Source organism: Scyliorhinus canicula, chromosome 1 (genome assembly GCF_902713615.1).
Source record: "Scyliorhinus canicula chromosome 1, sScyCan1.1, whole genome shotgun sequence".
Lineage (NCBI taxonomy): Eukaryota > Metazoa > Chordata > Chondrichthyes > Carcharhiniformes > Scyliorhinidae > Scyliorhinus > Scyliorhinus canicula.
The window spans coordinates 90,495,133-90,522,984 of NC_052146.1; the positions used below are offsets into that span (position 1 = coordinate 90,495,133).

Genomic DNA, 27,852 nt, shown 5'->3' on the forward strand with positions numbered 1-27,852 from the left:
CCAAGCTGGTGACGAGATGCTTGAGGACAAAAATATAAAATGCATTTTGGTTGACCATAGAAATTGGCACTGAATCAGTGCAAGCTTTGTTTGGATGTTTAGGAACATTTTGTACTTTGAACTGTCCTGAATACAGTGTAAAGCACTGGATTATCAGAGTTAAGTTAATTTTATTAAACCATCTGGATCAGGGAAGAAAACTGACCACCTTTGTCTGCATTCATCTGTAATGTGTTGCTGTTTTTCCTGAAAGTCGGCTGTGCTATGAAGGAGAGGAAGCAATGCCCTGTACATGTGGGCAGTTCCCAATGGTGCTTCAGTCAGCGTCCATACAAAGGGGTTGTGCTGTCTTTTCCATAACTGTGAAGAGGGAAAGGATTGTGGTTTCCTCTGTGAGATGTCACAGAACACCGGGGGTGATCCTATAGCAACAGGATTGCTGGGCCTAGAAGGATCCAGTGGAACAATCTGTCTGCTTTGCAAAAGATGCTGGTTTGTTTTGTTGGTGTCCATCGGTGTAGGAGATTGGACGGACAACAATATAAAACAGATTTTGTTTTTCTAGGCTCCCATGGTGAATTTACTTCATATAATCTCTGAACAGTACAGCAAGAGGCCATTTTGCCATTGAGCTCTTTTGAAGAACAGTTAATCTGAAGATTGTCCTTTTCAGAAGATGCTTTACAGCAAATGTATTGGTAATCTGGAAAATATTAAAGCACATGTTTTTGACTGAATGCAAAATCTTGGTTCTGATTGCACACAGCTCTTGATGTCCCAGGAAGTATTTGGATCCTTTTTAACAGGCTGCTTTTGTTTTGCCACAATCCTACACTAATTTGGTTTAGTTTTAATGGTGATAATGCTGAATTTTGTAAGCTTATCTATTTAGCACTTTTTTTTTCTCTATTTCACTAAGGAGCAGTAATTGCTGGATGGGTCTTACCTTTTTTGGCCAGCATAGGTATCTGTTTTTGTTTCACACCTGTTTTCACAAAGAGTTGATTCCAACTGACGTGAAACATCTCCTGGGAAATGTAATTTTCAGTTCTAGAGATCTATTTTCTGAAAGTGTTCTGTGACAGCTGTCACGGGTTTCTAGTGACTGGCTACTGTACAGAAGTCTTTACAATATGTAAAATGATGCCTTGTGTGCTCAAATAGTTTATAACATCAGTAGCGCAGACCTAATACAGTTGCAGTAACATCACCTTGCATGTAATCTAATCTTCAGATTGGTTAGTTATCCTACTGTATCAGATGACTGTTGCCAAGTAACCCAGAATACTGAATTAATGCACTGTAAAATTTAGTAGATTCTTTGTGGGACATTTACCCGGCTAAAAATAAGTGTATGCTGGAACTTGAGGATTGTTTGTGGGATAAACGCTGATGTGTCATCTGTGGTGGTCTAACATCGACTGTAACTGGATGCAGTAAATTGAAAAACAGGCTTCCGACACAGGAGATGGTCCAACACTGTTGTTATTTTTTGAACCTGTTGATTGCTGTACATAATCTTCTGTGGGTTGACACTCTATTAACCTAACTGATAACCACCTACTGGCTTGACCAGACTAGCTCTCTACCACATGGTGATGATGTTCATTGGCCTGTGCACTGTGACTATCTCCCTAGCCGTGTCCTGTGAGAGAGAGAGCCTTAATGCCCTGTGGGCTTTATAGTGGTGGTGTCCTGACATGTGATTGGTTGTTCTGTGTCGTGTGTGTTCATTGGTTATCCTGTGTGTCAATCACTGCCTGTCTGCATCTCATGATATACATGAGTGGATATCATGACAAATGCTAAATAACCTGTGTGCACATAGTTTGATGTGCCATGGTTGAAGCAAACAGAAAACATGTGCCTTTTTACAGCCTCCTATAGCCAATGCATTACTATTGGAGTGTAGTCACTGTTTTAATATAGTGAATACTACAAGCCAATATCTGCAAAACAAGTTCCCACAGTTAGGAATGTGGTAATGGCCAGATAATCTGTTTGGGATGTTGATTAAAGGATATTTTTGCCAGGGCATCGGGAATAATGTCCTATTCTTCATAATGGTAACCAGGAAGGTTTTCACAGCCTGGGGAATCATGTCCGATTTGCATTGGCGTGTCAGCCTAGATTTGTGGTCTAGTCTTGGAATGTGTGTTGACCCCACAACCTTCTTATCCTGGTAAATATGCTGCAACTGAGCCCTGTTGACATGGACAGGTTCTGTTTTTGTTAAACATGTTGCAAAATTACCTGTGCACAATATTCAAATTTTGTAGCTCCAGAATGATGGTAAACCGTTTTAAGAATTGCTTCGATTTGAAAACCTTGACTTGCAGTTTAGTTTCCCGTCCCGCTACCTGTTTTTCTGTCAATTCTAAGCTTTAACTCCTGTCTGAGAAACCCACCAAAACAGTATTAACTCAAATTTAATGTCTTGAGAAATCTTTTGTAAATCTATTTGTGGTCTAATTGGCCTTTCAGCATGCTTAGTAAACAGGCAAATCATTGTTCAGACACTTGATATAATCACATTGCTTGACATCCTATAAGGTTTACTTACAGAAATTAACTTAAAAAATGCAACCAAAATGGCGTGTCAAAAATTTTATTAGAAGTTGTTGGTTTTCCACAAGAAGTTAACCCACGGCTTGGGTATCTTTTTATAATAGTCCAAACGAGGCACTAAGAATAACGTTCAGGCTTTTAACACTGTTTGTTTTATGGATTAATTCTGGCATCTGCACAAATGCACTCGAAGTTGCTATCTGTATTTATCTGCTCCTTAGTTGCACACTTGCCAAGAGACCGCATTGAAACACCAGAAGAGCTTGAAGTTTCGGTACCTGCTTAATAGATACCCGCAACAAAATAAAAGTTGGTGCTCCAAGAGTTTTAATGACACAAGTCTGTCAAGATGAGAATGGAAGAGTTTGAAAACAAAGATGAAAATTTTTAAATTGAGGTGTTTGCTCCCAGTTGAGCAATATAGGCCAGTGAGCATAGAGGTGAGGGTGAAAGGGACCTGGTGAGAATTGGGATACTGGCATCTGCATAACAGCTAAGCTAAATAAGGTGGGATATCAGCCAGAAGAGCATTAGAGTCATCAACTCTATTCAACATATCTGCTGCTGTCACCTTTATTTTTTAATTGAGCTGAAATCGGGTTGGAGTGTGTGATGTTCTATGTGTTGCTAATACTCAGGATGGATTCAGGTCGGAGTGTGCACAAAGAGCCACAAAACTAAGTTAAATTAACAAGTCTAATTTTTATTGCACTATTAATACAGTTCAAACGCTATTCTTAAAGCTAGCAATACTACAAATTACAATTGCTATCTACACTATACTAACTACTATCTCTACACACTATCTTTTCACCTATCTGCTTATTGTCTGCTCTCCCACTATCCCAGAAGTCTGAGGCATTCCCTTTTATTGGTCTGCTCCTAGCTCCATCTGGTGGCAGAACCAACTCTTCATGTGCCAGACATTACACATAATGTTGCATCCTCCTTTCTTTAAAATGTTTGAAAACATTTTTCAAACATGCATACATGTATGGGAATATGCATACATCAATACAATGAAATGTGTAACTGAGAATGATATAACAAGACATTTGGCAACAGTTCATGAATTGAGTCTACTCAATATTCACTCTGGTAGTGTAGCGCATAGCCAACAAATCAGCAGTTCAATCGATCAGATTTTCGACTGGTTGAACCATCTTTTGTTGCCTGACGTGGTCTTTTTTTTTTCTGTGCTGGTGTTGATTTCTTGTCTCTTTGCCTGAAAATCGGTTTGGTTTCTGGTCAAGCACCAACTCTTCCAATTTGTTGGAATGCTTTTTTTTCTGCTTTTCTTCCTCTTGTTAGTGGCGCCATATGTGAAGTTGGTATGGTGTACACACACATCTGTCTGTGCTATCACGAACAATAGATTTTCTTTGTCCTGCAATCCCTTCCTAGTTTGCTATCTGTATTTCTTTCCATATTGAATGGCTTGTCAAGTGGGACTGCAAGTCCCAACACTTGATTTCTGTTGAATTGCAATGTGCTGGCTAGTTGTTCTTTAGTTTCGAAGTCAACACCTTTTGTGTGAATTCTTTTGTTCCGTAGTTACTTTGTTCTCAAGATCAGTTCCTTTTGGCTTGCCTGATTCATTTTGACTTTTTACTATCAGTTCCTTTGGATTATCTGTTGTATCTTTTGAGCGCTTTGTGCTTCTCATCTGGAGTCAACTTCTCCAAGATGTTTTCATTTTCTTGTTGGCTGTTCACAATTGATGTGCTCTCAACTGATTTGTTCACCTGAAGCACTCTCATTGTCAGCCTCTGTACAGTCCAGCTGAGAACTGTCAATTTTGCTTTCGCTCTGCACCGCTTATATGCTACTTGTGACCGCGTCGTCACTCGTTGCAAATAGAGTCGATAGACCTTCATAGTCGTCTTCTGGCTCATCTGTTTCTTTGCTGTCCTCATCAGATGACTGCGACATCATATCTTGTGGCTAGTTACAATAGTCCTCTGTCTTCACACTGTCTGGCACGTACAATCGCTCAACAAGGTTCAGGACTTTGCACACTTTCACGCCCAATATGGACACTCTTTGAGTCCACAATGGTGAATTGCACGATGTGACTTCAATTGTGAACCATGCTTCTAGGTCACATATACCTAGTGTTTCAATCGCATTCTCACTGTAGGCGATAAGCTGTCGGTTGAACTCTCGGCCGGTTCAAATCTGACAGGCTGAGGAGATTGGCATTCGTTCCTGTAACAAACTTGATGTGGCATCACTGGAATTGTCCATTTGTCTTCAATGTTATCAGCATCACCATCTGTCAGATTACTGCTATCCGATGTCGCACCTGTATGCTATTTCATCAATTTATTAGTTCCATCTATCTTTAGTGGAATTCTATTTATTTTTTAAATAATGTTACTAACGCAAGAATCATTTAACCCGAATACATCTTCCAAACCCAAGTCATTTTCTACTATGTTGGGTTTATCTTCTGTATTCTTATTTGTTTAAAGTTACTACTTGTTTCATGCTGTAAACTTCTTCTACACCTCTTCGTTGAGATTTCCACAATGTTCTGCATTGCGAGACAAAGTGTTTTAACTTGCTGCACTTTGCAAAATCTTTTCCGACTGCTGGGCATTTTTTTTTTTTCTTGGGGTGGGCATGTCCACAGTATGCATGTCATGATGCTCATAGCGTCATGCGCAAACATGTAATGCGCATGCACAGAATGATCAAATTCCGGTTCGTGTTGATTCTTCAACTGTGCATGTGCGAAATGTCCATCTTCCAAAGCGTGCTTTTTTTTTCAGGTGCAATTGTGCAAACTGGCATTCTGGATCACGCTGGTTTTTTAGCTGTGCCACTGCTTCAATGGTGTTAGTGCCACATTCCTGGCTGAATATTTCGGAATTCTATTTTTGGCAATTTTGCTCGCAGGCACATTTTAGTAGGATCCTCTAGCAATAGTTTTTTGTTGCCTTTTACAATTTTTTATTCGGCTTAGCCTTTGTGAGCTGAAAAGAAATGATATCAAACTTTTCAATGACTTGTTATACATCTTTGTATCAACTTCATTTTCAAAGTTGAATGAATTAAACAAGCCGAAGGCCAGCGATCTAGCCATTAGTATTAACAGCGCAATATTTTGCTTGTCACTGGCCACTTCTAGGTCGGAGACTGAGGTAGAGTTTAAACTGCTTTTTAAAAGATTTTTAAAAGATTTCCAGATGAGATTGAATTTACCAGTTGTCTTGGAAGTGCCTGGGCTTCTGCAGAACTTTTATCTTACACACTGGAACTCGGTGCTGTCGTCGCGATCTGTCAGTAGTGCGATTGAGTTTCATCACTCCTTAAGCTTTTAGAAATCACTCTTGGGTACCATGTGGTATTCTTTGTGTTGCTAATACTCGGGATGGATTTAGGGCAGCACGGTAGCATTGTGGATAGCGCAATCGCTTCACAGCTCCAGGGTCCCAGGTTCGATTCTGGCTTGGGTCACTGTCTGTGCGGAGTCTGCACATCCTCCCCGTGTGTGCGTGGGTTTCCTCCGGGTGCTCCGGTTTCCTCCCACAGTCACAAAGATGTGCAGGTTAGGTGGATTGGCCATGATAAATTGCCCTTAGTGTCCAAAATTGCCCTTAGTGTTGGGTGGGGTTACTGGGTTATGGGGATAGGGTGGAGGTGTTGACCTTGGGTAAGGTGCTCTTTCCAAGAGTCGGTGCAGACTCGATGGGCCGAATGGCCTCCTTCTGCACTGTAAATTCTATGAGGTCGGAGTGTGGACCAAGACCCAAAAAGCTAATTTTTATTACACTACTCTTAATACAGTTCGAACACTATTCCTAAAGCTAGCAATACTACAAATTACAATTACTATCTACACTATACTAACTATTGTCTCTGACACACTATCTCTTCACCTATCTGCTTATTCTCTACTCTCACAGAAGTCTGAGAGGCATTCTCTTTTATAGGTCTGCTCACCAGGTCCATCTGGTGGTAGAAAAAAATATCATAAACTCTTAATGTGCCAGATATTACACGTAATGTCAGAGTGGATATAGGAATTAGTGCTATTATTTTTTATAAATTTAGATTACCCAATTTCTTTTCCAATTAAGGGGCAATTTAGCATGGCCAATCCACCTAGCCTGCACATCTTTGGGTTGTGGGGGCGAAACCTATGCAAACACGGGGAGAATGTGCAAACTTCACACTGACAGTGGCCCAGAGCTGGGATCGAACGTGGTACATCGGCGCTGTGAGGCAACAGTGCTAACTGCTATGCCACCATGGTGCCCGATAAGATTATTTGCATCATACTTTTAATTTCTTCATTTCGAGAACATCCTCACATTTGTCCTTGTGTCAAATCGACAAACTGTGCTATTAATTGCTTAATGTGTGAAATTTAATCAGCTGATTGACCATATAATACTGTCTGATCGTCTGACCCATTTTGAGCCTTCTGGACCATTGGTATTGGCAGCAGCTACCAGCTTGGATGACTCTTGAGCAGGCTCGTCACATCTCACCCAATTCAAATTTCTGGATGGTCAACTTGGATTCTCTCCCCCCCCCTCCCTCAGAAAAAAAAATGGTCAATGCCTGCTTCCAGGCTCCTGACTGAGGAAGGAGGGATTGGGACAGGAAGCTAATGAACACTGAGCTCTCAAGGTTAATGGGTCTCATGTTTTCAGTGAACATTATCCACGATAGCACATCCAAACATAGGAACATCTTCTTCCCTACAGCTACTAGACTCAACGACTCACCCTCGGACTGATCTGTTCCCTGTAAGAACACTATTCATGACGCCCTATGCTGCTCTTGATTGGCTCTTGTTCTGCACTGTAACCAATCACTATTTGTTGGTGTACCATTTGTCACTGCAGAGTATTCTTTTGTTTACTGTGTACGTTCCCTTGGCCGCAGAAAAATACTTTTCACTGTACTTTGGTACATGTGGACAATAAAAATCATCAATATTAGGAACTATACCTTGGCAGGGGAGTATCTATAAAATGGTAAGAGGATTATTTTCTGTAACCAGTATTTTTGAAGATATATTTCTGTTAAATATTCTAGTTAATTCTGAAAGCAATTATTCTGGAAATTTCTAAATGTCTTAAGAGGAACCATTTTTGTATTTGCGACCCCCCCCCCCCTAAATCCCCAGGTAAAGTAGTAAAATTAGTCTCTATCTTTCAGAAACCTTGTGTGTCTCAAAGACATCTGATAATCTCACAGACTGCACTATACATGATGAGCCTTCAATGTGTAAAGGTAAGAAAAAACATTGTTTCTTTTAAACTGCCTGGTTACGGTGTCTTGGTCTCAACCTGTCCAGCAAATGTGAATTTCTCAGTGCTAACTGGAAGCAGCAATTAAAATTGCTCTTGTGCTAACCACTTCTAGCACACTTCTCCCACAACCATCAGCATGCAGTTTGACATCTGCCAATTCTATGGAGAATGCACTATTAAGTAGTGCTTTGTCAAGACAAGCCCAAAAAGTCATCCCCATTCATTTTGGGCATGAGTATGGAATTGGGATGTTTGAACATTCATTTACAAGGAAACCATTATTAGAACATAGAACATAGAACAGTACAGCACAGAACAGGCCCTTCGGCCCTCAATGTTGTGCCGAGCCATGATCACCCTACTCAAACCCACGTATCCACCCTATACCCGTAACCCAACAACCCCCCCCTTAACCTTACTTTTTTTATTAGGACACTACGGGCAATTTAGCATGGCCAATCCACCTAACCCGCACATCTTTGGACTGTGGGAGGAAACCGGAGCACCCGGAGGAAACCCACGCACTCAGGGGGAGGACGTGCAGACTCCACACAGACAGTGACCCAGCGGGGAATCGAACCTGGGACCCTGGAGCTGTGAAGCATTTATGCTAACCACCATGCTACCCTGCTGCCCAGGGTAGTATATTGCTGCCTGCATCTAAATCTCTGCATAAATGTTCTAATAATTCTATATTATTCCAGTTGTGAGCCAGTTAATTCAGAATTTTACCCATAGACGTTACACATGGTCTCTAAAGGAAAAGAATGTTGTGTTTTCATATTTTTGTGTTTTGGTTCATGACTTGATTATTTACAGTTTTAAATAATCACGCGTTCAACTACATTTGGTGTATGTTGTTTTATTTTGAGATGCAGGTTTTAAAGCAGGCTTGGGTTTTGCAGAATGCTCTTTCTTGTATCTTGTATTGGGGGACTGACGACAGGCGTTTAATCCCAGCTCCTTGTATTCTATTCCTATGGCAAAAGAAGGGACAATGTGCCATTTGGCTTGACAATCCTGGTATCGAGGTTGAGTCGCCCATGGAATGGATGGAGTGAGAGATTTTGGTTTTTGCTGTGGGTTTTAATATGGCTTTTGAGCCCTGAAGAAAATTTGATATCTGTGGAAGGGTGTTCCTGTATTATTCTCCTTTTATCTTAATTCCCCCAATGCCCATAAATCCATCTGCCTTGAATATACGTGGCCTCCAATGACCTCTGGGTAGAAGTCTGAGAGAAATTTCTCCCCACCTTTCCAACTCTTATAAAATCTGTCTTAACTTGATTAAGTCAGTATCTTTTAATCTTTGTTCTTCTGCCTCTTCTCTCTCCCGATTGCTTTTTGAGGGAGATGGGAGCAACTTTAAGGTTGATATTTTAGCCCAATGCAACTTTTATTGTATAGTACCTTTATCACTGTGAAATGGCACAGGACACTTCTCAAAAATGTTGTCAAAGAAAGTTTGACCCTGAGACACAGGGGATATTAGGGCAGATGACTATAGCATTGCCATAGAGGTTGACGTATCTTGAAGGGAGAGACTGAGTGGCGGGGGTTTGGGAAGGGAACTTCAGAGATTGGCTGCTCAAGCATGGCCACCAATGGCATGGCTTTAAAATTGGAGATGTGCAATAGGTCAGAATTGGAGTCCCGACATCTTGTGCTGTAGGACTGGAGGTGACCCAGCCATGGAAGGATTTGTGGGGGGAAATAAATCAAACGAGGTGCTTTTTAACCAGGAGCTCATGTAGGTCAGCAAGCACTGGCTTGTTGGGTGAATAGAACTTGGTGCACATTTGGGGACAAGCATAATAGTTTTGGATGGCCTCCAGTTTTGTGGTGGGTAGAAAATAGGAGCTCTCCAAGAGTGTGTTGCAACAGACCAGCTTAGAGGTGACTTAAGGAATGGATGAGGGTTTTTGGATCAGAGTCTGGTGATGTTCCGGAGGTGGCAATAGGTGGTCATAGCTGAAGGAAGTTGTTGGAAGTTCCTCTTGGGGGTCAAAGGCTGTGGCCAGCCTGGCTCACAGTTGTTGGGAAATGGAATGGAATCGGTGGCTAAGGCAAAATTTATTGAAGACCAAAGATGGGCACTCTGGTCTTCCCAATCTTTAATTAGAGGAAATTTCGGCTGAACAGTACCAAATTAGTCTAATAATTTAGTGACCAAGAAGTATGTTTTTTCACAGTGCTGTAAAAAAAATAAATAGATAAAATAAATTGAATGGCCCCTTCCACTTAAATTTTAGTCACACTGATTTAGCTTGTGTGATTCTAATGTCTCCTTTCAGTTCATGATATTATGGGCACACCAAACTTACTTTTTTTAAAAAGACTGTGGTTATAAACTTAGTAATCCGAGAGGAAAGAATTAACTCCCCTCTTTTGGATAACCATAATGGCTTGTACAATTTCAGTTATAACACTTTCACATCAGCTTAACTGGAGTAATGAAATGACTTCAATTTGCAAAATAAAATTCTATTGTAAATCAAACTTTTAAACCATTGGGGTTGGCAATCAAAACTAACTAACTATCTTCAAAAGCTGACTTCTGGAATTAAATTGAAACCCTAAAATGTGATTGCATTTCTCTCCTCCCTTACTATAACTAGATTTGCCCCACCCAACACATCTCTCTCTCCTTTTGAAAGCAATGCTTTGTTTCTTTTTATTCATTACCCGAGTCAACTCACGTAACCCCCCCCCGAATGCATCACTTACAAAATCCTTGCTCTGCATTTACAATTGCCTCAGTTTTGGAACATGGGGATTAGAAGCAGAAGTAGGCAATTCAGCCCCTCGAGCCTGCCCTGCCATTCAGTCAGATCATGACTGATCTCTTCCCGATCTCAAATCCACCTCCATACCTGTTCCCCATATCCCTTTGACCTGTTTTTAAAATCATAAATATACCCATCTCCCTCTTGGAAACCATTTAATGACTACGACCACTGCACTATGGGGCAGCAAGTTCCACAAATTCACCATCCTCTGCGAGAAATAATTCCTCCTCATCTCATCTCCATTCTTAATCTTACCGCCTCTCAGCCTATATCGGTGCCCACTCGTTCTATTGAGCTAATCGCCATGAAACCCCTTCCAGACACGTCCTCCATTTCTTCTGACTGGCCTGTGTTTTGTATTCTTCTCACCTCCCACCTCCACATCGGCTCTGGCTTAGGCAGCAGAGTTTCTGAAATGACCTCTTAATTCTTTTAACATGCTCATTTTCTCCAAAAGGTCCCTGGGGAAAATTGGCTCCTGCAGAGGATGACTAAACTCTTCTTTCTGGTTATGCTTTCTGGCACCCGCCTTTAGTCCTTCTTCCACCATTTGTTGTTCTTGTCCACTTTTTAATCTCCAGTGCTGCAGACCCTTTTATATATTGGTATCTTGTAGTGCACTGAACAGTTGCTTGATGGTATAAAACTTTTAGCTTTGGCTCTCTTTTCAGCAATATTACACTTGCAGTCAAACAGTTGAAGATAGCACATCATTTGATTTTGCTTTACGCTTTGTAGTCCTGAATCGGCTTGGATTAGGAAAAATAGTGGACTCCGTGCCAATCGTGGTTTTAAATGGGGAAGACTTATTTTGAAACTCTGTCTCCAGTTCTACATTCCCCTATGAGAAGAAACATCCTGTCTGCTGTTGAGCCCCTTTAGGAAGTTTCAATCAGATCATCTCTCATTCTTCTTAACTTCCAATGAATGCAGACCCAGCCTTCCCTTGTAAGACACCCCCGTCATGTTGGGGAATCAACCTCCAGTTTCCAACAAGAACTAGGAGCAGGCGTAGGCCATCTGGCCCTTCAAGCCTGCTCCGCCATTCAATGAGATTATGGCTGATCTTTTGTGGACTCAGCTCCACTTTCCTGCCCGAACACCATAACCCTTTATTCCTTCATTCTTCAAAAAATCTATCTTTATCTTGAAAACATTTAATGGAGGAGCCTCAACTGCTTCACTGGGCAGGGAATTCTATAGATTCACAACTCTGGGTGAAGAAGTTCTTCCTAAGCTCAGTCCCAGTGTACATTATGCACTATCTGCTAGATTTCTGCCCACTCGTTTAACTTTCCTATATCCCTTGCATACTTTGTTCTCCTCAACTTGCTTTCTTTAGCAAATTTGGCTTCAATACAATTTTTGCCTTCATTCAAGTCATTGCGATAGATTGTTGAGGCCCCAGCGTGATCCCAACAAGGCTCTCAACTCATTACAGTTTGCCAACCTGCAAGTGACCCAATTATCCTGTTTCCTATTAGTTATCGCCCCAAAACCACAAGCTCTTAACTTTTGTGGTGACCTTTTTCTGTGGGACCTTATCAAATGTCTTTCTAAATTTCCAATGTAGTACATCTCTTATTTTCCCACTTTATCCACCCTGGTTGCTGTCTCCTCAAAGACATCCAGTGCACTTGTCAAGCACTATTTTCCCCCAAAATGTCCTATTGTTACTATCTTAATCAATTCCAATGTTTTTCCAATGACATACCAGCTGGCCTATAGTTTCCTACTTTCTGTCTCCTTCCATTCTTGAATGGAGGTTTGTGGTTATCTGAACATTTCAGAAGATTACAACCAATGCACCCACTATCTCTGCAGCCACTTGACAGACCCCTGGGCGTATACTATCAAGCCCAGGGGATTTGTTTGCCCATGCTCCCATTAGTTTTCCTGGTACTCATTCCTTGTTTCCATGAGCCTCTTTACTTTCTACTATTCTCGGGATGCTTTTGTGAAAACAGATACAAAATACTATTCAAAATCTGTCATTGCCTCGTTTCTCATTAATTCCCTTGTCTCATCCATGATCAATGCCCACTTTAGCTACTCTTTTTTTTATAGATTTGAAGGAGCTTTTGCTGTCCTTTGTCAGTTTTTATATCTCTTGCTAGATTATTCTCATTCAAATTTCTCCCAGCCATCCTTGGTTTTTAATTTTGTCCCAATCTTGGTTGGTCTATAATCTTTGCATTGTACACTTGTTCTTTCAATTTGATGATATCCTTGAATGTCCAGTGTTGTGAAATGTATTTTCTCTGCCAATTTTAGGATGAGAGCCACTGGCTAGATCTCCATGCATGTTTTTCTGGTGTAGACGTACTGGTTGGTTGCGAGTGGTTATGGCAAAATGGGGTAGAATTCCTCATTTTAATGTTCTCTTGACAATAATCCTGCAACGGTTACAACACGAGGAGAATTGTCAGTTTCAGTAAAAGCAATGAACTAATCTTACTCTTTTTTTTTTTCATTCACCCCCCCGCCCCCTCTGCCTCGTAGCTTGCAATTTTTTTCCAATTTGATACTTGCCTAATTGCCTTCTGAAAGCCACAATTGCAATGTGTCTCCACCACTCCCTTGAGTTGTACATTTCAAATTGTAAATACTCACCTTTTTATCTTAAATTTTCCTCATGTCACCTTTTTATTCTTTTACCAAATACTTGAACTCTGTCTGAAGGTTCTTGACCCTTCAGCCAATGATACGTCAACACCATTGTTGACCATTTGTTAAGAAAAATAACTTGAGGAGCATTGCAGTGCTGTAACATTGGACAGGATGGTTACCCAACCTGACTGTATTGGGTTGTTGGCTTTTTGAGACCATAAAGAGGCGATGAAATGGGAGAGTGACAGACCACAGATTGCTTTTGTATGTTTAGCTACTGGTGGCGACTTACATGAGGGTTATGGTGAGGACCTTTAAAGAGGGACTAAAAGAAAGATCTGCAGGAGGGAGGCAACAAGCCTAGTGAATGTATAAAGTTAAATAGTTTCTAGCCAGATTAAGGTGGCAAATTAAAACCTTTTTGAAAGGAGGAATAAATGTAAAGGTGTATATCGGCAAGTGGTGTGGTTAAGTGTGTGTTTATTTTACTGTTCTGGAATATTCCTGCAAGTCTAACTGTTCTGTCTCCTCAGTTCTACAATTATCTTCTGTTCCTCCTACTCCTACTCCTCCTCCTGTCATCAACGCCACTAGCACTATGACTGTCTCCTCTACTACAGGTAAAATGAAACTAACTATTCGGCTTCAACAGTCCTGTGGATAAGTTCTGTTCATATGTTTTCATTTGGAAATAATCAACTTCATTTTGAGTTTATGGCAGATATTGCTGTCAGTCCACGAACTCTAACACCAGGACCAAGTTTTGAATTGCATTATTTCAGTTGTGCTGACGCCACTAGGACAAGTGTTCATCTGAACGGAATGGTGGAGTCTGCTGCTTCTTGGTGTGAAGTATTAACTCGCTAAATGGCAGTGTACAACTAGTCAGTTGGCCATGAAAAGATTGTTGCTACATGAAGCTGCCATCTGTAACTGCAAACAATTTTCTGTAGGGGAAAGTTAAAAATTACCTGAAAGTGCTTTCTCCATATTAGTCCATGTTAAATTGAGGTTCGGTGGGAGGTTGACCCTGGGGTGGAGGGATTTTCTTGTGAAGAGAGGTTTCTTATGAAGAGAGGTTATGTAGTTTGGGCCTGTACTCATTCCAGTTTAGACGAATGAGAGGTGACCTCATTGAGACATGGGTCTTGTTTAGTACATTTTTCAAATGCCAAGAGTACAGATATGTACCAGGGTTTTGAGATAGCATGGCATTATTTCAAGAATCCTGCATACTTGACCCAAAACATGTTCTTCATCTCAACCTCCATACACTATAATACTTTATTGATCAATTTTTTTAAGGGTGATATTTAGGCCACTAATTTCCCCTTGTTATAGTTCTAATTGAGTGTTTTCCAATCCTGTCTACTGCAGGAATCATAGCAGTTGGGATGGAAAATTTGGCCGGTTTAAAGGTCCGTTGACCCTGGGGGTGGAGATTCCCAGTTTCTGGATGGAGGCAACTGGAAAATCCCACCCAATATTTTGTAACATGTTTTCAGTTCGATTGTGGGGGAGCATCCACTTTTGACTGAACCTCCCTGTTTCTGTCTGCTCATTCTGCAATATTTGCTGGACCATATTATAAGATTTAAAGCTTTCTTCCCTAATTAAAGTTTGGAGCTAATTTTGATCCTATGGGCGCGATTCTCCGGAAAGATAAGTGTGGTAGCGAGCGGGAACTGCCGCGATCTTCCCGACACTCAACCCAGCTATTCAATGTTAATTGGTCCACTTAATGAGGCTCCATGGGCTTCTCACCGCAAATGAAGACTCACCAGCCGATTCGCCGGCACAGTGTTCACCAGCCTCCCCGCTAACGAGGTCGAGCAGCACTTAAATAGCACTTGCGCAGCCAACCCAAGTCAGCTTGCAACCATGGCACCACGAAGGCTGGTTCTAAGATTCGACAATGGGTATGGTGGAAGACACCCGTGGGATGCCTGAGCTCCAGGACAATCAGGGGGCAGAGGTGAATGCAGTGGCCATCACTAAGGAGAAGATTCTGGGGAAACTGAAAGATCTGAGGATGGATAAGTCATCCTGGACCGGATGGACTGCAACCCAGGTGTCTAAAAGAGATAGTGGAGGAGATTGTGGTGGCATTGATGGTGATCTTACAGGAATCACTGGAGGCAGGGAGGGTCCTAGAGGACTGAAAAGTGGCTAATGTAACACCACTGTTCTGAAGAAGCAAGGGAGGCAGAAGACGGAAAATTATAGGGCTGTTAGCCTGACTTCGGTCATTGGACAGATTTTAGAGTTAGTTATTAAAGATGAGACTGCGGAGTACTTGGAAGTGCATGGTAAAATAGGACTGAGTCAGCACAGCTTTGCCAAAGGGAGGTTATGCCTGACAAATCTGTTCGAGTTCTTTTGAGGAGTTAACAAGAAAGATAGACAAAGGAGAACCAGTGGATGTGATTTTTTAGATTTCCAAAAGGCCTTTTACAAGATGCCGCAGAGGAGTTAAAAGCCCATGGTGTTATGGGTAAGGTCCTGGCATGGATAGAGGATTGGCTGACTGGCAGAGAGTGGGGATAAAGGGGTCTTTTTCAGGAGGCAGCCGGTGACTAGCGGTGTGCCTTGGGGGTTGGTGCTGGACCACAACTTTTCACAATATACATTAATGATCTGGAAGAAGGAACTGAAGGCACTGTTGCTAAGTTTGCAGATACAAAAATCTGTGATGTACAGGTAGTGTTGCGGAAGCGAGGGGACTGCAGAAGAATTTGGACAGGCTAGGAGAGTGAAATGTGGAAAAGTGAGGTTATGGTGGAAGGAGGAATTTAGGCATAGACGATTTTCTAAATGCGGAAATGCTTAGGAAATCAGAAGCACAAAGGGACTTGGGAGTCCTTGGTCACACTTCTCTTGAGGTTAACATGCAGGTTCAGTTGGCAGTTAGGTAGGCAAATGAAATGTTGGCATTCATGTCGAGAGGGCTAGAATACAAGACCAGGGATGTACTTCTGATGCTATAATAAGGCTCTGATCAGACCCTATTTGGAGTATTGTGAGCAGTTTTGGGCCCCGTATGTAAGGCAGGATGTGCTGGCTTTGGAAAGGTTCCAGAGGAGGTTCACAAGAATGATCCTTGGAATGAAGAGCTTGGCGTTTGAGGAACGGTTGAGAACTCTGGGTTTGTATTCTTTTGAGTTTAGAAGGATGAGGAGGGATCTCATTGAAGGGGGATCTCCATTTAAAGGGAAAAACTAGCAGAGGACACAGACTAAAGGGACAATCCTTTAAAACAGAGTTGAGGAGGAATTTCTTCAGCCAGAGGGTGGTGAATCTGTGGAACTCTTGCTGCAGAAGGCTGTGATGGCCAAATCACTGTCATTAAGATAGCGATAGATCAATAAGTGGATCAGAAGTTATGGGCGGAAGGTAGGATGAGAGAAATATCAGCCAATATTGAATGGTGGAGCAGACACAATGGGCGAATGGCCTAATTCTGCTTCTGTCTTCTGGTCTTATGGATCTGGCCAGGCTCCTAGAAGCGGTGGAGGCCAAGAGGGATGGTCTATTTTTCTCTCCCTCCACCCCCGCTCCAAAGGGTCCTGGAGTGTGAGCCACAGGGCTGCCAGTGCTGCCAGGGATGAGGTGGCAGTGGCTGTAAGCTCTGGGAGCATGACCAGGTGGACTGGCCTTCACTGCCCTACACTGGGCAGCATGGGTGAGTGACATAAATCCTCCCCCCCCCCCAACTCTCCATGCCGCCCTCATGCCTCCCTTCAAAACCCCACCCCTTGGAGAGCTCCAAGAAAGTCACGATTGACAGATGTCCTCTCCATCCTCCACCAGCGCAGATACACACACCTCAGCGGGAAACATTTGACAGGCTTCTGGGGCACATTTTGGTGAGCACCACACAGCTGCTGATCCACATCGGGTGGAGGCAGGAACCACCAGGCGTGACAGCAGTCAGAGGTCTACTGGATCCCAGCACCCAGCTGGGTCCAAGCCTGATGCTGAGCCTCTGCTACAGAGTTACCTGGAGCTGATGGTGATGATAGAGAGCAGTCACGACATTCAGAGGGAGATGTCGGCAACACTCCAGCATATCCATAGCCACTTGGAGCAGCACCAGAGGCTACGGGTGCAGGAGATGGTGCTGGCAGTATGTGGCACAGAGGCCAACACTGTTAGGGTGGAGATGTGAAGGTGCCCAAGGTGTTGTGCAATCAGTGACTGCCATGCCTGAGGATCTCAGCCAGAATATCCTACTCGTTGGGGGATGTTGCCCAGTACCAGGCTGACCTTGATGTGGTGCAGGTGAGGGGGTGATGGGGAGAGTGGTGCAGCACCATCGGGAGTGCAGAATTGTATGACACCTGTAACACATTAAAAAGACTTGAGCACAACCAGTATGATACGTCTGTCACTTTCCTTCCATAATGTGGGTTGACCTCCGAACCCTTAGCCCATCTCTCCAGTACCTCCCCCTCCTTGGGCACATGGCGTGCAGGTGATGAGTGTGAGCGGGCACTCAGCAGTCAGGCAGGGATCAGACTATGACATAGATTGAGGAGCACCAGTGCCCAGCTCTCTGCGAGTTATCACCACCCTGTCCTCGACAATAACCTACTGGAGTGTCGCTGATAGCTCCCACTGAATGTTCTGACACCCTGGAGTGATGACACATACACTGGGAAGTTGGAAAATGGGGTGTGGGTGGGTAAGGTATCGATGACAGACCAATGTGAAACTGGGGCGTCAGTGCCTCCCTGGTCCTCTGGGCTTGCTGGACCTTCGCCACTGCGACAGGTGGCAGTGTCGAGGGTTCCTCCCTGAGATTGTTCACCAGCCCCTGGTGGTCTGATAGAACCTCATTACCCTCATCCGCCTCCTTCTCGGAGGTGGCCACATGTTCCTCATCCCCAACTTCCACATCACTGTGGAGGACAGAGAAGACCACCACAAAGTGGGCTACCCTCCGGGGGTGTACTGCAGGGCACCCCCAGAGCAGTTGAGGCATCGGAACTGCGTTTTGAGCAGATCGATGCACCGCTCCATGAGGGCCTCGTTGTACTGGGTCTCTGCTTCCATCTCCAGCCTCTGTACTAGCGTCATTAGCCTGGTCCTCAGTGGGTACTCCTTATCTCCCAAGAGCCAGACGCCTATCCTAGGTGGTCCTAAGAGGCTGGGGATGACCGACTGCCCCAGGGTGTAGCTGTTGTGAGCACACACATGCATTATCTTCATGTGGTGGTCACAAATGAGCTGGATGTTCAAGGAGTGGAGCCCCTTCTTGTTAACATGGGGCACTCCCAGGTGGCTTGGTGTACCCAAGGCAACATGCATGCAGTCCATCAGCCTCTGGACTGTGGCATTCCATCGATGGTGGAGAATCCTGCTGCCCAGGCATCCTGTTGGGCTTGGTCCATGTCAACGTTGATATAGGTTTCTGCCTGGGCAAACAGGACATCCATGACCTGTTGTATGCACCTGTGGGTTGTAGCCTTTTGAGTTGCCACACGGTCCATGCTCGAGCCCTGGAATGATCCCAAGGTGCAAACGTTCAGGGCTGCAGTGACTTTGATGGCCACCAGGGGCAGGTGTCCTCCTCCATGTGGCGCCAAGTCCACAGGACATGGCACAGGTGCCGCACCATCCGCTTGTTGAGGCGGAGCCTCCTGCAGCATGTGCTGACCATCTGCCCAAAAGACCAGTGAAACCTCTACACCCAGGGCAGCCGGGTCCTCTGGGTGTGGTGTGGAATGCGGCACATGGGCTACTGCCTTGAGCATCTGGAGACTCGGCTGTTGCCACCGCCTCTGGTGCCTGGCCGTCTGACCTAGCAGCAGCACCACTAGGGCAAGTTGTGCCGTCCAAAATACGGTCCATAGCGTTCAATATCTGTAAGGAATTGGGAGTGGGTGTTAGATTGACTAACAGCGGTGGCTGCCACCCTGGGACTCTCCATTCCCCCATTGACCCCCCCCCCCCCAGCACACTCCTGCTCGCAGCAGGCCACCCTCGCCATACCCCAGGCACCCGCACATATCTTCACCTGGGCCAGGTACTGGTCCCCTCCCCATTGCACACTCGCACCTTCTGGTGTGGCCATGTCCCCAGAGCTGTGTCCTATCCCCTGGATATCGGCTGCTGCGTGTGTGATATTGCCTCCCGCAGAGTCCGGGCAACACTGCCTGATTGGGATGCTAGTCAATGATTCCCATATGCTACGTGGCCCGCCCACCCATGGGAATCCACTTGGGTTGTGTGAAGTGCTCACGAACCATGATTGCCAATTCCCTATAAACAATAGCCTTAAGCTGCACAGTCAGAGGCCTCACATGGGGGTTTGGTGGGGCAGACGGAAACCTATACCACTTTGACATGGGCCAAGCCCAACAGGATGCCTGGGCAGCAGATTCTCTACCATCGATGGAATGCCCAGAACGGGTTGACATAGTGGTATCATGCACAGTTCTCTTCCCCCCCCCCCCCCCCCCCCCCTCCTCCCATTACAGCCCACCTCTGCAGAGGGTCCCCTATCCACTACAGAGTACTGGGTTAGCAAGCCCAGTGCCCCCAGGCTGTGAGCTAAGATGGGCACTCCACTCCCCACAGAAGCCTTTCTGCCATGTTCACCTTTTTCAAAAGGCGAAATAATCAGTGCCAGCCTGACCATTTGCTGGGGAGGTAGCTGAATCACAGGAGGCTGTTGGACATGGGTTTGCTCTCGTTAATTGTATGGAAATGGGGCTTAATTTGTTTTCTTGCCATGGCAAGATCCCGTTATTTCTACGCTACAACAAGATCCCAATTTCACCTATGAGAACAGGCCGGTTGCATTGCAAACTATCTGGCAATGGCGCGGTTCATGTTTTCGGCCTTGCCCAGTATTCATTGGCCTCGTTTCGGTCGAGCGAGAGTGCAACGAGGCCAGTGATTCGTGCCCAATGCTTTGTATTTTGTGCTGGTGCGTCTTTGTATGGTCAGCTGAATCATGAACTTGCCTATCATTGTGCTTTCAATATTTCCTCCCTCCATCACGTGAATTCCACATCTCCTTTTAACCTGTTCCAATATAATTCATTTAGCAATGTGTTTGTTTATTGTGCATTGCAGATTGCAAGAGCTAGTGTAAATGCATCAACTCTCCATGATACGTTGAGGTCCCACTGCCTTTCCTATGCTAACTTGGTTGAGATTGTGGTCATGGATACCAGGATGGAACTCATTTAACCCTGGGGACATAATAAGAAGTAAATGTACTTGTAAATGCTTGAATTGTAATGCAATTTACCTTTTTCAACCATGTACTATTGTATATGTTTACAGTTCTCCAGCAAGATTTAGCTTAGATAAGAGGTTTCTGTATCTCAGTTGTGGAAATAGAAGTGTATTAATAATTGGGGAGCGGTGTGATTTGAATACTAATGAGATTTATTTTACCTCTTTCCCCTCCCCCGCCACTAGCTGAGGAGGTTTCCACAACAACTGAAGGTATGCATTCACTAACATTTAGGGACTTGTTCTGCTTATTAACGGGAACCTGTTCAGATTGAGTAATAATAACTCTCCGTATTAAATCTTAGTTTGCTTTTTTTGTTCTGTACTTATGTAGTAGTAACAGGATACTGATTGTTTTAATTTTAAAGAATTGCAATCCTTTCACTCCACCTTTTTTACCACCTTCCCTGGATGCACAGTTGAAGAGGCTAACTTTACAACCAATAGATGGGTTTAAACAAAGGGGTTTGGGGGGGATTGTATGCATATTTTTTGCAATGCAGATCCACGTCTTGGTTAGGTCTTAATGTTATTCTGGAGGGCCCCGCCTCCTCAACCTTGCTCCTGGCTTGAGGTGCAGTTAAATCACCACCAGTCAGCTCTCCCCCTCAAAGGGGCAAAGCAGCCTTTGGTCATCTCTGACTATGGCGATTCAACTTTCACGTCTTAACGTGGAAGTTTTGGTGTATTTCGTGAAACAAGATTTCTGTCAAACTTGTAGCATGTCACCATTCAAATGCAAGTATGTCATGGGCATATAGAATTGTACTCCGTTGCATGAATAGGCTTCCCAAAAAGCTTCAAATTTATTCTAAGCCTTTAACCTTTTTGTATATAGCCTGGATGAGACTTGTAACCATGTACTAATCCAAGTAGCCATGGAAACGATGTAAACTAGCTACAAAACCATGTATATAAATACAACCAACCTTTCTGGGTTGAACCCATTTAGGGGCTTCCACAATCCATCAGGACAGCTCTTGTAACTTTAACACAAATATATTTGCCAGTATTTTACAGTATATGAGGCATCATTATATATTGGTCCTCATCACAATAAAATCAATGCTGCCTTTTTTTAAAAATAAACTGCTTCTGCAGGCCCCAAGTCTGGTTAGGATAGTCTGTTCTAGTGGAGAATGTACTCCATTCAGTTAGCATATTCCAGGGATTAAGCCACATTTGCAAAGCCCTGCTGACTCAGTTTACCACAGCAGCGATGATGTCGAATGTTGCACCCTCGCTGATCTGATACTGTTCAGTTTACTGATTTTTTTTTTTTGAAGCATCAATTATCCCTCTAGTCCTGAAAATGGTCAAAATAATCCTACTGAACACCACACAATCTTTGAAAGATGTTTCCCACTCTGAGAAACGTGCTTAATTTTGTGAAGACCTGAGGCACTCAAAATAAATCCCTCCAGGACCTGGGTCTTTAAATTAGATAACCTGGTGTTGGCAGAAACTGAAGCTGGCACACCGAAGAAACTATTGCTACTTATTGAGTCACACTTCATTCTGTGGCAAACTAATTGAATTGGAAATCATTTCAAGTGTATTATGCTCACACAAATGCAAACTCAACCTTGTAGCCCTCCTAGTGCAGTTGGGCTGTTTAGCACAGGGCTAAATCGCTGGCTTTTAAAGCAGACCAAGGCAGGCCAGCAGCACGGTTTAATTCCTGTACCAGCCTCCCCGAACAGGCGCTGGAATGTGGCGACTAGGGGCTTTTCACAGTAACTTCATTTGAAGCCTACTCGTGACAAAAAGCGATTTTCATTTCATTTTTTTTCATTTAATTTCATGTTCAACTATTTGAGGTCAAATGGTGTTTAAAATTATCGTTTTTAAATCCCAATTGAGACTGAATACAAAGTGGTATAAATTTACATAATTTACAATGATGGTTATTAGTTAAGACTCTTTGGGCGGGATTCTCCGACACCTCCCCCCTTCCCCCGGCCGGGTCGGAGAATCCCCAGGGGGCGGCTTGAATCCCGCTCCACTGCCCCGATGCAGGCTGCCATATTCTCTGGCGTCGGTTTTCGGGCGGGTCAGGAATCACGCCACGCCAGTCGGGGGCTGTTGGCAGCGGCCCCTCCCGGCAATTCTCTGTGCCCCAATGGGCCAATTGGCCGTCAGTTTCTGGCCAGTCCCGCTGGAGTGAATTAGACATGGTTCAACACAGCGGGACCTGGCTGGTAGGCCGGAGGGGGGGGGGGGGGGGGGGGGGGGGGGCTCTCATGGTGGCCTGGCCCGCGATTGGGGCCCACTGATCTGTGGGCGGGCCTGTGCCATGGGGGCATTTCTTCCTTCCACACCGGCCCTTGTAGCGCCCTGCCATGGCCAGCATGGAGAAGACACCCCCCTGGACAAGCACTAGAATACGCCGGCCAGCCTGTGCATACGCAGAACGACACCGGCGGTTCTGCACACCAACCCCTCCAGTGTCGGCCTAGTGAACGGAGTGGTTCACGCTGTTTTTTATGCCAGTGTCAGGCCATTGCGGGGATTCGGGAGAATCCCACCCATCGTCTGTTAGTTAGATGATGATTGCACGTACCATGCGTCTTGGTAACCTCGCTAAAGATGGTAGTTTTCATTAAATGTTGCATTCTACCCTTTCTAAAAAAAAAAAAAATTTTTAAGGTGGAACAGTTATCCTAGTACCACGCTTGATTCACTTTTCCTCCACATTCTTGTTACCACCACCCCTATGAAGTTGTTGAGAACAAAAAAAAATCTGTAGACATGATGAGTCCATGTTGTGCCTGCAGCTATACAATGTTCTACCAAGTGGCATGATTGAAGAATATGTTCATAAAATTGTAATCCAGGAGACTGTTCAATTTGGAAAATGTGCCCTGCAAAACGAAATACATAAATCCTAAACTAAGTGTGCCTCATAAAATACTATGTTCCTGCAGAGACTGCGGGGCTACGTGCTGAATTGCCCCCACACTTGGCTTCTCTGATCTGTAGGCACAGATCAGGAAGTGATTTGCATATAAAAGAATTTTCATTACTTGGATGCATCAGGTTGCAGTATGGACAGATTATAATAATCTTTATTGTCTCTTAATTGTTCCATATTAGGACTTTTATGAAATCACGATGGTTTCCATGTTCTTCATTACAACTGGTGACTTCACAGGATACAAATTAATATGGATGTGCTGTATTTTAAAATGTTTTGACCATATTTGTAATCCAGATTGAATTTGGAAGTTAATGGCCTTTCTGGGGTGCATGAATGAATGTACCTTTTTAATATTCAAGTATTTGTACAGCCAGTAAAATAGATTGTAGTTTCCAGCCATTAATCACACCCTGCTAACTGTAGCTATTGCAGCAGTTGCCTAATATTTTCTAATTTAACGCGTTCTGTAGAATAAGTAGTGATAGCTCTTGTAGTGCAACTGCATGCTGTATTGTGGAATTTGACACTAGGTATTACTGGAATCTAATTTCACCTATCCTGCTGTGGACTGTGCCTTTTAATGCATTGTTAGATATCTTTTAAAGAGTAAAGTATATGGGGCTGGTTTAGCTCAGTTGGCTGGACAGCTTGTCCATGATGCAGACCTGAGGCCAACAGCGTAGGTTCAATTCCCATACTGGCTGATGGTATTCATGAAGACCGTGCCGCGGCGTTCGCCGGAGGCATGGTGATCCTCAGGTTAAATCATCACCAGTCAGTTCTCAAAGAGGAAAGTAGCCTGTGGTCATCCAGGACTATGGCAACTTTGCTTACCTTTAGCCCCCATTACTTTTTTAGAACTGAGAAGGAGATGCTGGCGTTGGACTGAGCTGTCTTACACCAGAAGGTTAAAGTCCAACAGGTTTGTTTGGAATCACTAGCTTTTGGAGCGCAACTCCATCAGGTGAGTCTAGAATGGTCATTCAAAGGACTCCTGAAAAACTTTCAATATCCTTTTCCCTTTTTGAATTCTGTTGTCTTGTTTGCAGTTTAAAACACGGTGTCTATTGGGTGAACCTAACAAGAAGAAGGCACTTGGAGGAGCATGGTTCAGGCCATAAACACTGGGCGTTGCCCAGGGAGATCCATATCTCCACTAATGTGTTTATTCAACTTGTTGGGACCCATAGCTAATTATTTACTTGTTTTGCTGCTGTGTGGGGGAATACTAGCATTTTGGGGCAAACATTCTTCTGATGCATGTGTAACATCTGGTAATAAATGGTGACTTGAAATCGTGACCGCATGGCGACTTGTGCACTGCACTGAGAAATGATTCTTCTGTTTGGCATTCCCCCCCCCCCCCCCCCCCAGACACACATGGATTCACTGCAAGCATCCAGATTGAAGAGTTGATTTGCAGCTGCCCAACAAAAGACAATGACAAAATGCTCTGCCTTCAGAACATATTAGTGACAACTGAGGTTTCTGACTTAGGGATTTTAGATGAATGTTACAAGTTCATGGATCTTTTGGATGTTTTCCTTGCTTGCAGAAACTGCCACCACCACTGAGATTCCAACAACTGCCCCTGTCTATTCGCCCTCCAGTTTTGATCCAGCCAGTTTCATTGGAGGGATTGTCTTGGTTCTGGGAGCGGAGGCAGCATTTTTCTTCGCAATCAAATTCTTCAAGGCACGAGATGGGACCTACCAAACTCTGTAAGAATTGACTCTGCTTCTGAGATGTGTTGTGCTGACCACTGCTGCCTTGCTGTGCTGTGGACTTAATTCCTCCACTCCTCTTTCTCCCCCGCCCCAAATCTCTGCATATAGTTTTTATGCTTAACATTGCATGTGCTTCCTCTTGCATGCTTGTTTGCTAACATAGGAAGCTTTAATGTTGAAACTTTTTCTTTGCGATGGCTGTTTGAAGTATTTATTCTATGCGATGTGAGAGAGTGAAATAAATTGGTGGTATGAAACCTATTGATGTGCTTATAATAGGCCCCATCAAAAATCATGCAAATCTAAGGGCAGCACAGTGGATAGCACACTGCTGCATCACGGCGCCGCGGTCCCAGGTTCAATCCCAGCTCTGGGTCACTGTCCGTGTGGAGTTTACACATTCTCCCCATGGCTGCATGGGTTTCGCCCCCACAACCCAAAGATGTGCAGGGTAGGTGGATTGGCCAGGCTAACAGTGCCCCTTAGTATGAAAAAAATGAATTGGTACTCTAAATTTTAAAAAAAAATCATGCATATCTAAATAAATTAAATTTCCTCTGAAGTATCTCTTGCTTCCCCAACGTTCCTTTTTTTCTAAGAAGAAAACGTAGTATTTTATGAGCTTAAGTGAGAATTTAGGATAAAACTCGAGAATGGATCAGAAATGGGTATAATTGGAGGAGGTAAGAGCTGAATGGGGTGACAGTAACTGATCTTTTGTTTTCTAATTTACATTAACACTCCTAATTTCCAAATGTCTGGTTGGCTAAGATCAAGCCCAGGATGAGGTGCAATGCCTTTCCTTGTCAGCTTGGATCTTGTTGTATGTCACTCTTGTTGCGACCATGAATTGGGTTCAATTTGAATTGGTTTTGGGAGCAAACAAGGAGATGAATTAAGGACTTGCCCTGTCCACTCTGCATATTGGCTTTGTAACTTTAAGAATAGAATTTAGAAAATAATTAAAGTCTGACGACCATCTACAAGGTGCAGATCAGGAGGGTGATGGAATACTCTCCACTTACTGAATGAGTGCAGAACCAGTGACGATCATGAAGGTTGACACTATCCAGGACAAAGCTGTCCATTTGGTTGTGCCATACATCCACTCCCTCCACTATCAATGCAGCTGCTGTGTGTACCACCTACAAGATGCACTGCAGGAGCTCACCAAGGCTCCTTAGCCAGCACCTTCCAAACCCATGATCATTATCTAGAAGGATGAGGGAGCAGATACTGGGAACGGCACCATCTGGGAACGTCCCCTGCAAGTCACGCACCACCCTGACTTGGAAATACTGTATCTTCATTCCACTGTCACGGTCAAAATCCTGGAACTGTCACCTTAACATCACTGCTGCACAGGGTGTACCTATGCCTGAGTAACTGCAATGATTCAAGAAGGCAGTCCCCTGCCAATTAAGGATGGCCCAGCCAGCCATCTCCAAATCCCATGAATGAATTTTTAAAAACTTGAATAAGGGGTTATGGGGAGACATAAGGAGTTATGGGGAGAAGGCACAAGTATGGGGATGAGAAAACTATCAGCCATGATTGAATGGCGATGCAGACTCGATGGACTGAATGGCCTAATTCTGCTCCTATGTCTAATGCTCTTATAAATTCAGAAGCAACTTTTGTCAATTTTGCAGACTACTAGGAGAGACAGTGGAATAAAATTGTAATTTATGAAGTACAAGGATGCAAATATGTGGATCAGTGATGAGTCCAATTTAATAGGTGACAAAGTATTCCATAAAATCTCTACAGTGCAGGAGGTGGCCATTTGGCCCATCAAGTGTGCACTGACCCTCTGGAAGAGCCCTCTACCTGGCCCCACTCCACCACCCTATCCTCATGACCCTGCACATTAATCATGGCCAATCCGCCGACACTGCACATCTTTGGACTGAGGGGAAGCGGGAGCACGTGGAGGAAACCTACGCAGACACTGGGTCTGTGAATAGTGTTAAAAAGCCACTATGCATGCAACAGAACATCTTCCTGGAGAAGCAATTGAAACAGCAAATAGATGGAACCTTGTACTGAAAAACAGAACGACACTAGTCTAACCAGGATGTTGTAATCCGGCTACACCTTGTGTATAGTGCCTAGTTTTGATTAATGATGCAATAGAAAGAAATTCAAATGCTGGAGGAGGTTCACTGATGAATCACAGGAACAGTTCTTAGTGCACAAGGATTCGATGAGGAAATCCTGGAGACATTTTCTGTTTTGCAGCATGGAAAGGTCACTTTATAGTAAATAGGATGGCAACCAGTATTTAAAAAAAGAATAGACTTGATTGTTGCTTCAAACCAAATCTTGACCGTAAACCAAAGGGGAACGGCATCAAACTAATGAAACAAATTTTGAACCGATTTCACCAAGTGTTTTGCATTGAGGTGTAGGGTAATTGAGCTACTCTGAAAATTAAAGTTAAATATTTGAGTGCTGTGATGAGGAAACTGAACTTATGTTGGATAGAGGTGGGTGAAATGCCTCTCATTATCTTGTGTAGGGTGGCCTTGTGGTGCAGTGCTACAACATAACCTGTAGGAAAAATGACTTTCGCCCATGTGTTTCCACAGTTTGAGATTGGCATCCGCACAGTCTTGGTGATGAGTAATACTGAGTGCGAAACTGTCTCTCTACTACCTGCTGTGTGCTGTCATTTAATGCACCATGTTATCTAGTTACATTTTGATTTTTTTTTTTCA

The 27,852-nt window shown here is 43.8% G+C and overlaps 1 protein-coding gene across 5 annotated transcripts in view; it reads left to right on the forward strand.

Moving 5' to 3' along the window:
• Positions 1-27,852, forward strand: part of cd164l2 (CD164 sialomucin-like 2) — a 45,438-nt gene that overhangs the window by 13,179 nt on the left and 4,407 nt on the right. For 2 of the 5 annotated variants that reach the window (XM_038795241.1, XM_038795249.1), the window contains exons 3-6: positions 7,744-7,818; positions 13,771-13,857; positions 20,672-20,698; positions 24,961-25,126. In XM_038795241.1, coding sequence (XP_038651169.1) covers positions 7,744-7,818; positions 13,771-13,857; positions 20,672-20,698; positions 24,961-25,126 — 355 coding nt within the window. The remainder of the gene's footprint in view (positions 1-7,743; positions 7,819-13,770; positions 13,858-20,671; positions 20,699-24,960; positions 25,127-27,852) is intronic. The other 3 variants (XM_038795256.1, XM_038795264.1, XM_038795273.1) reach the window with 2 other exon arrangements.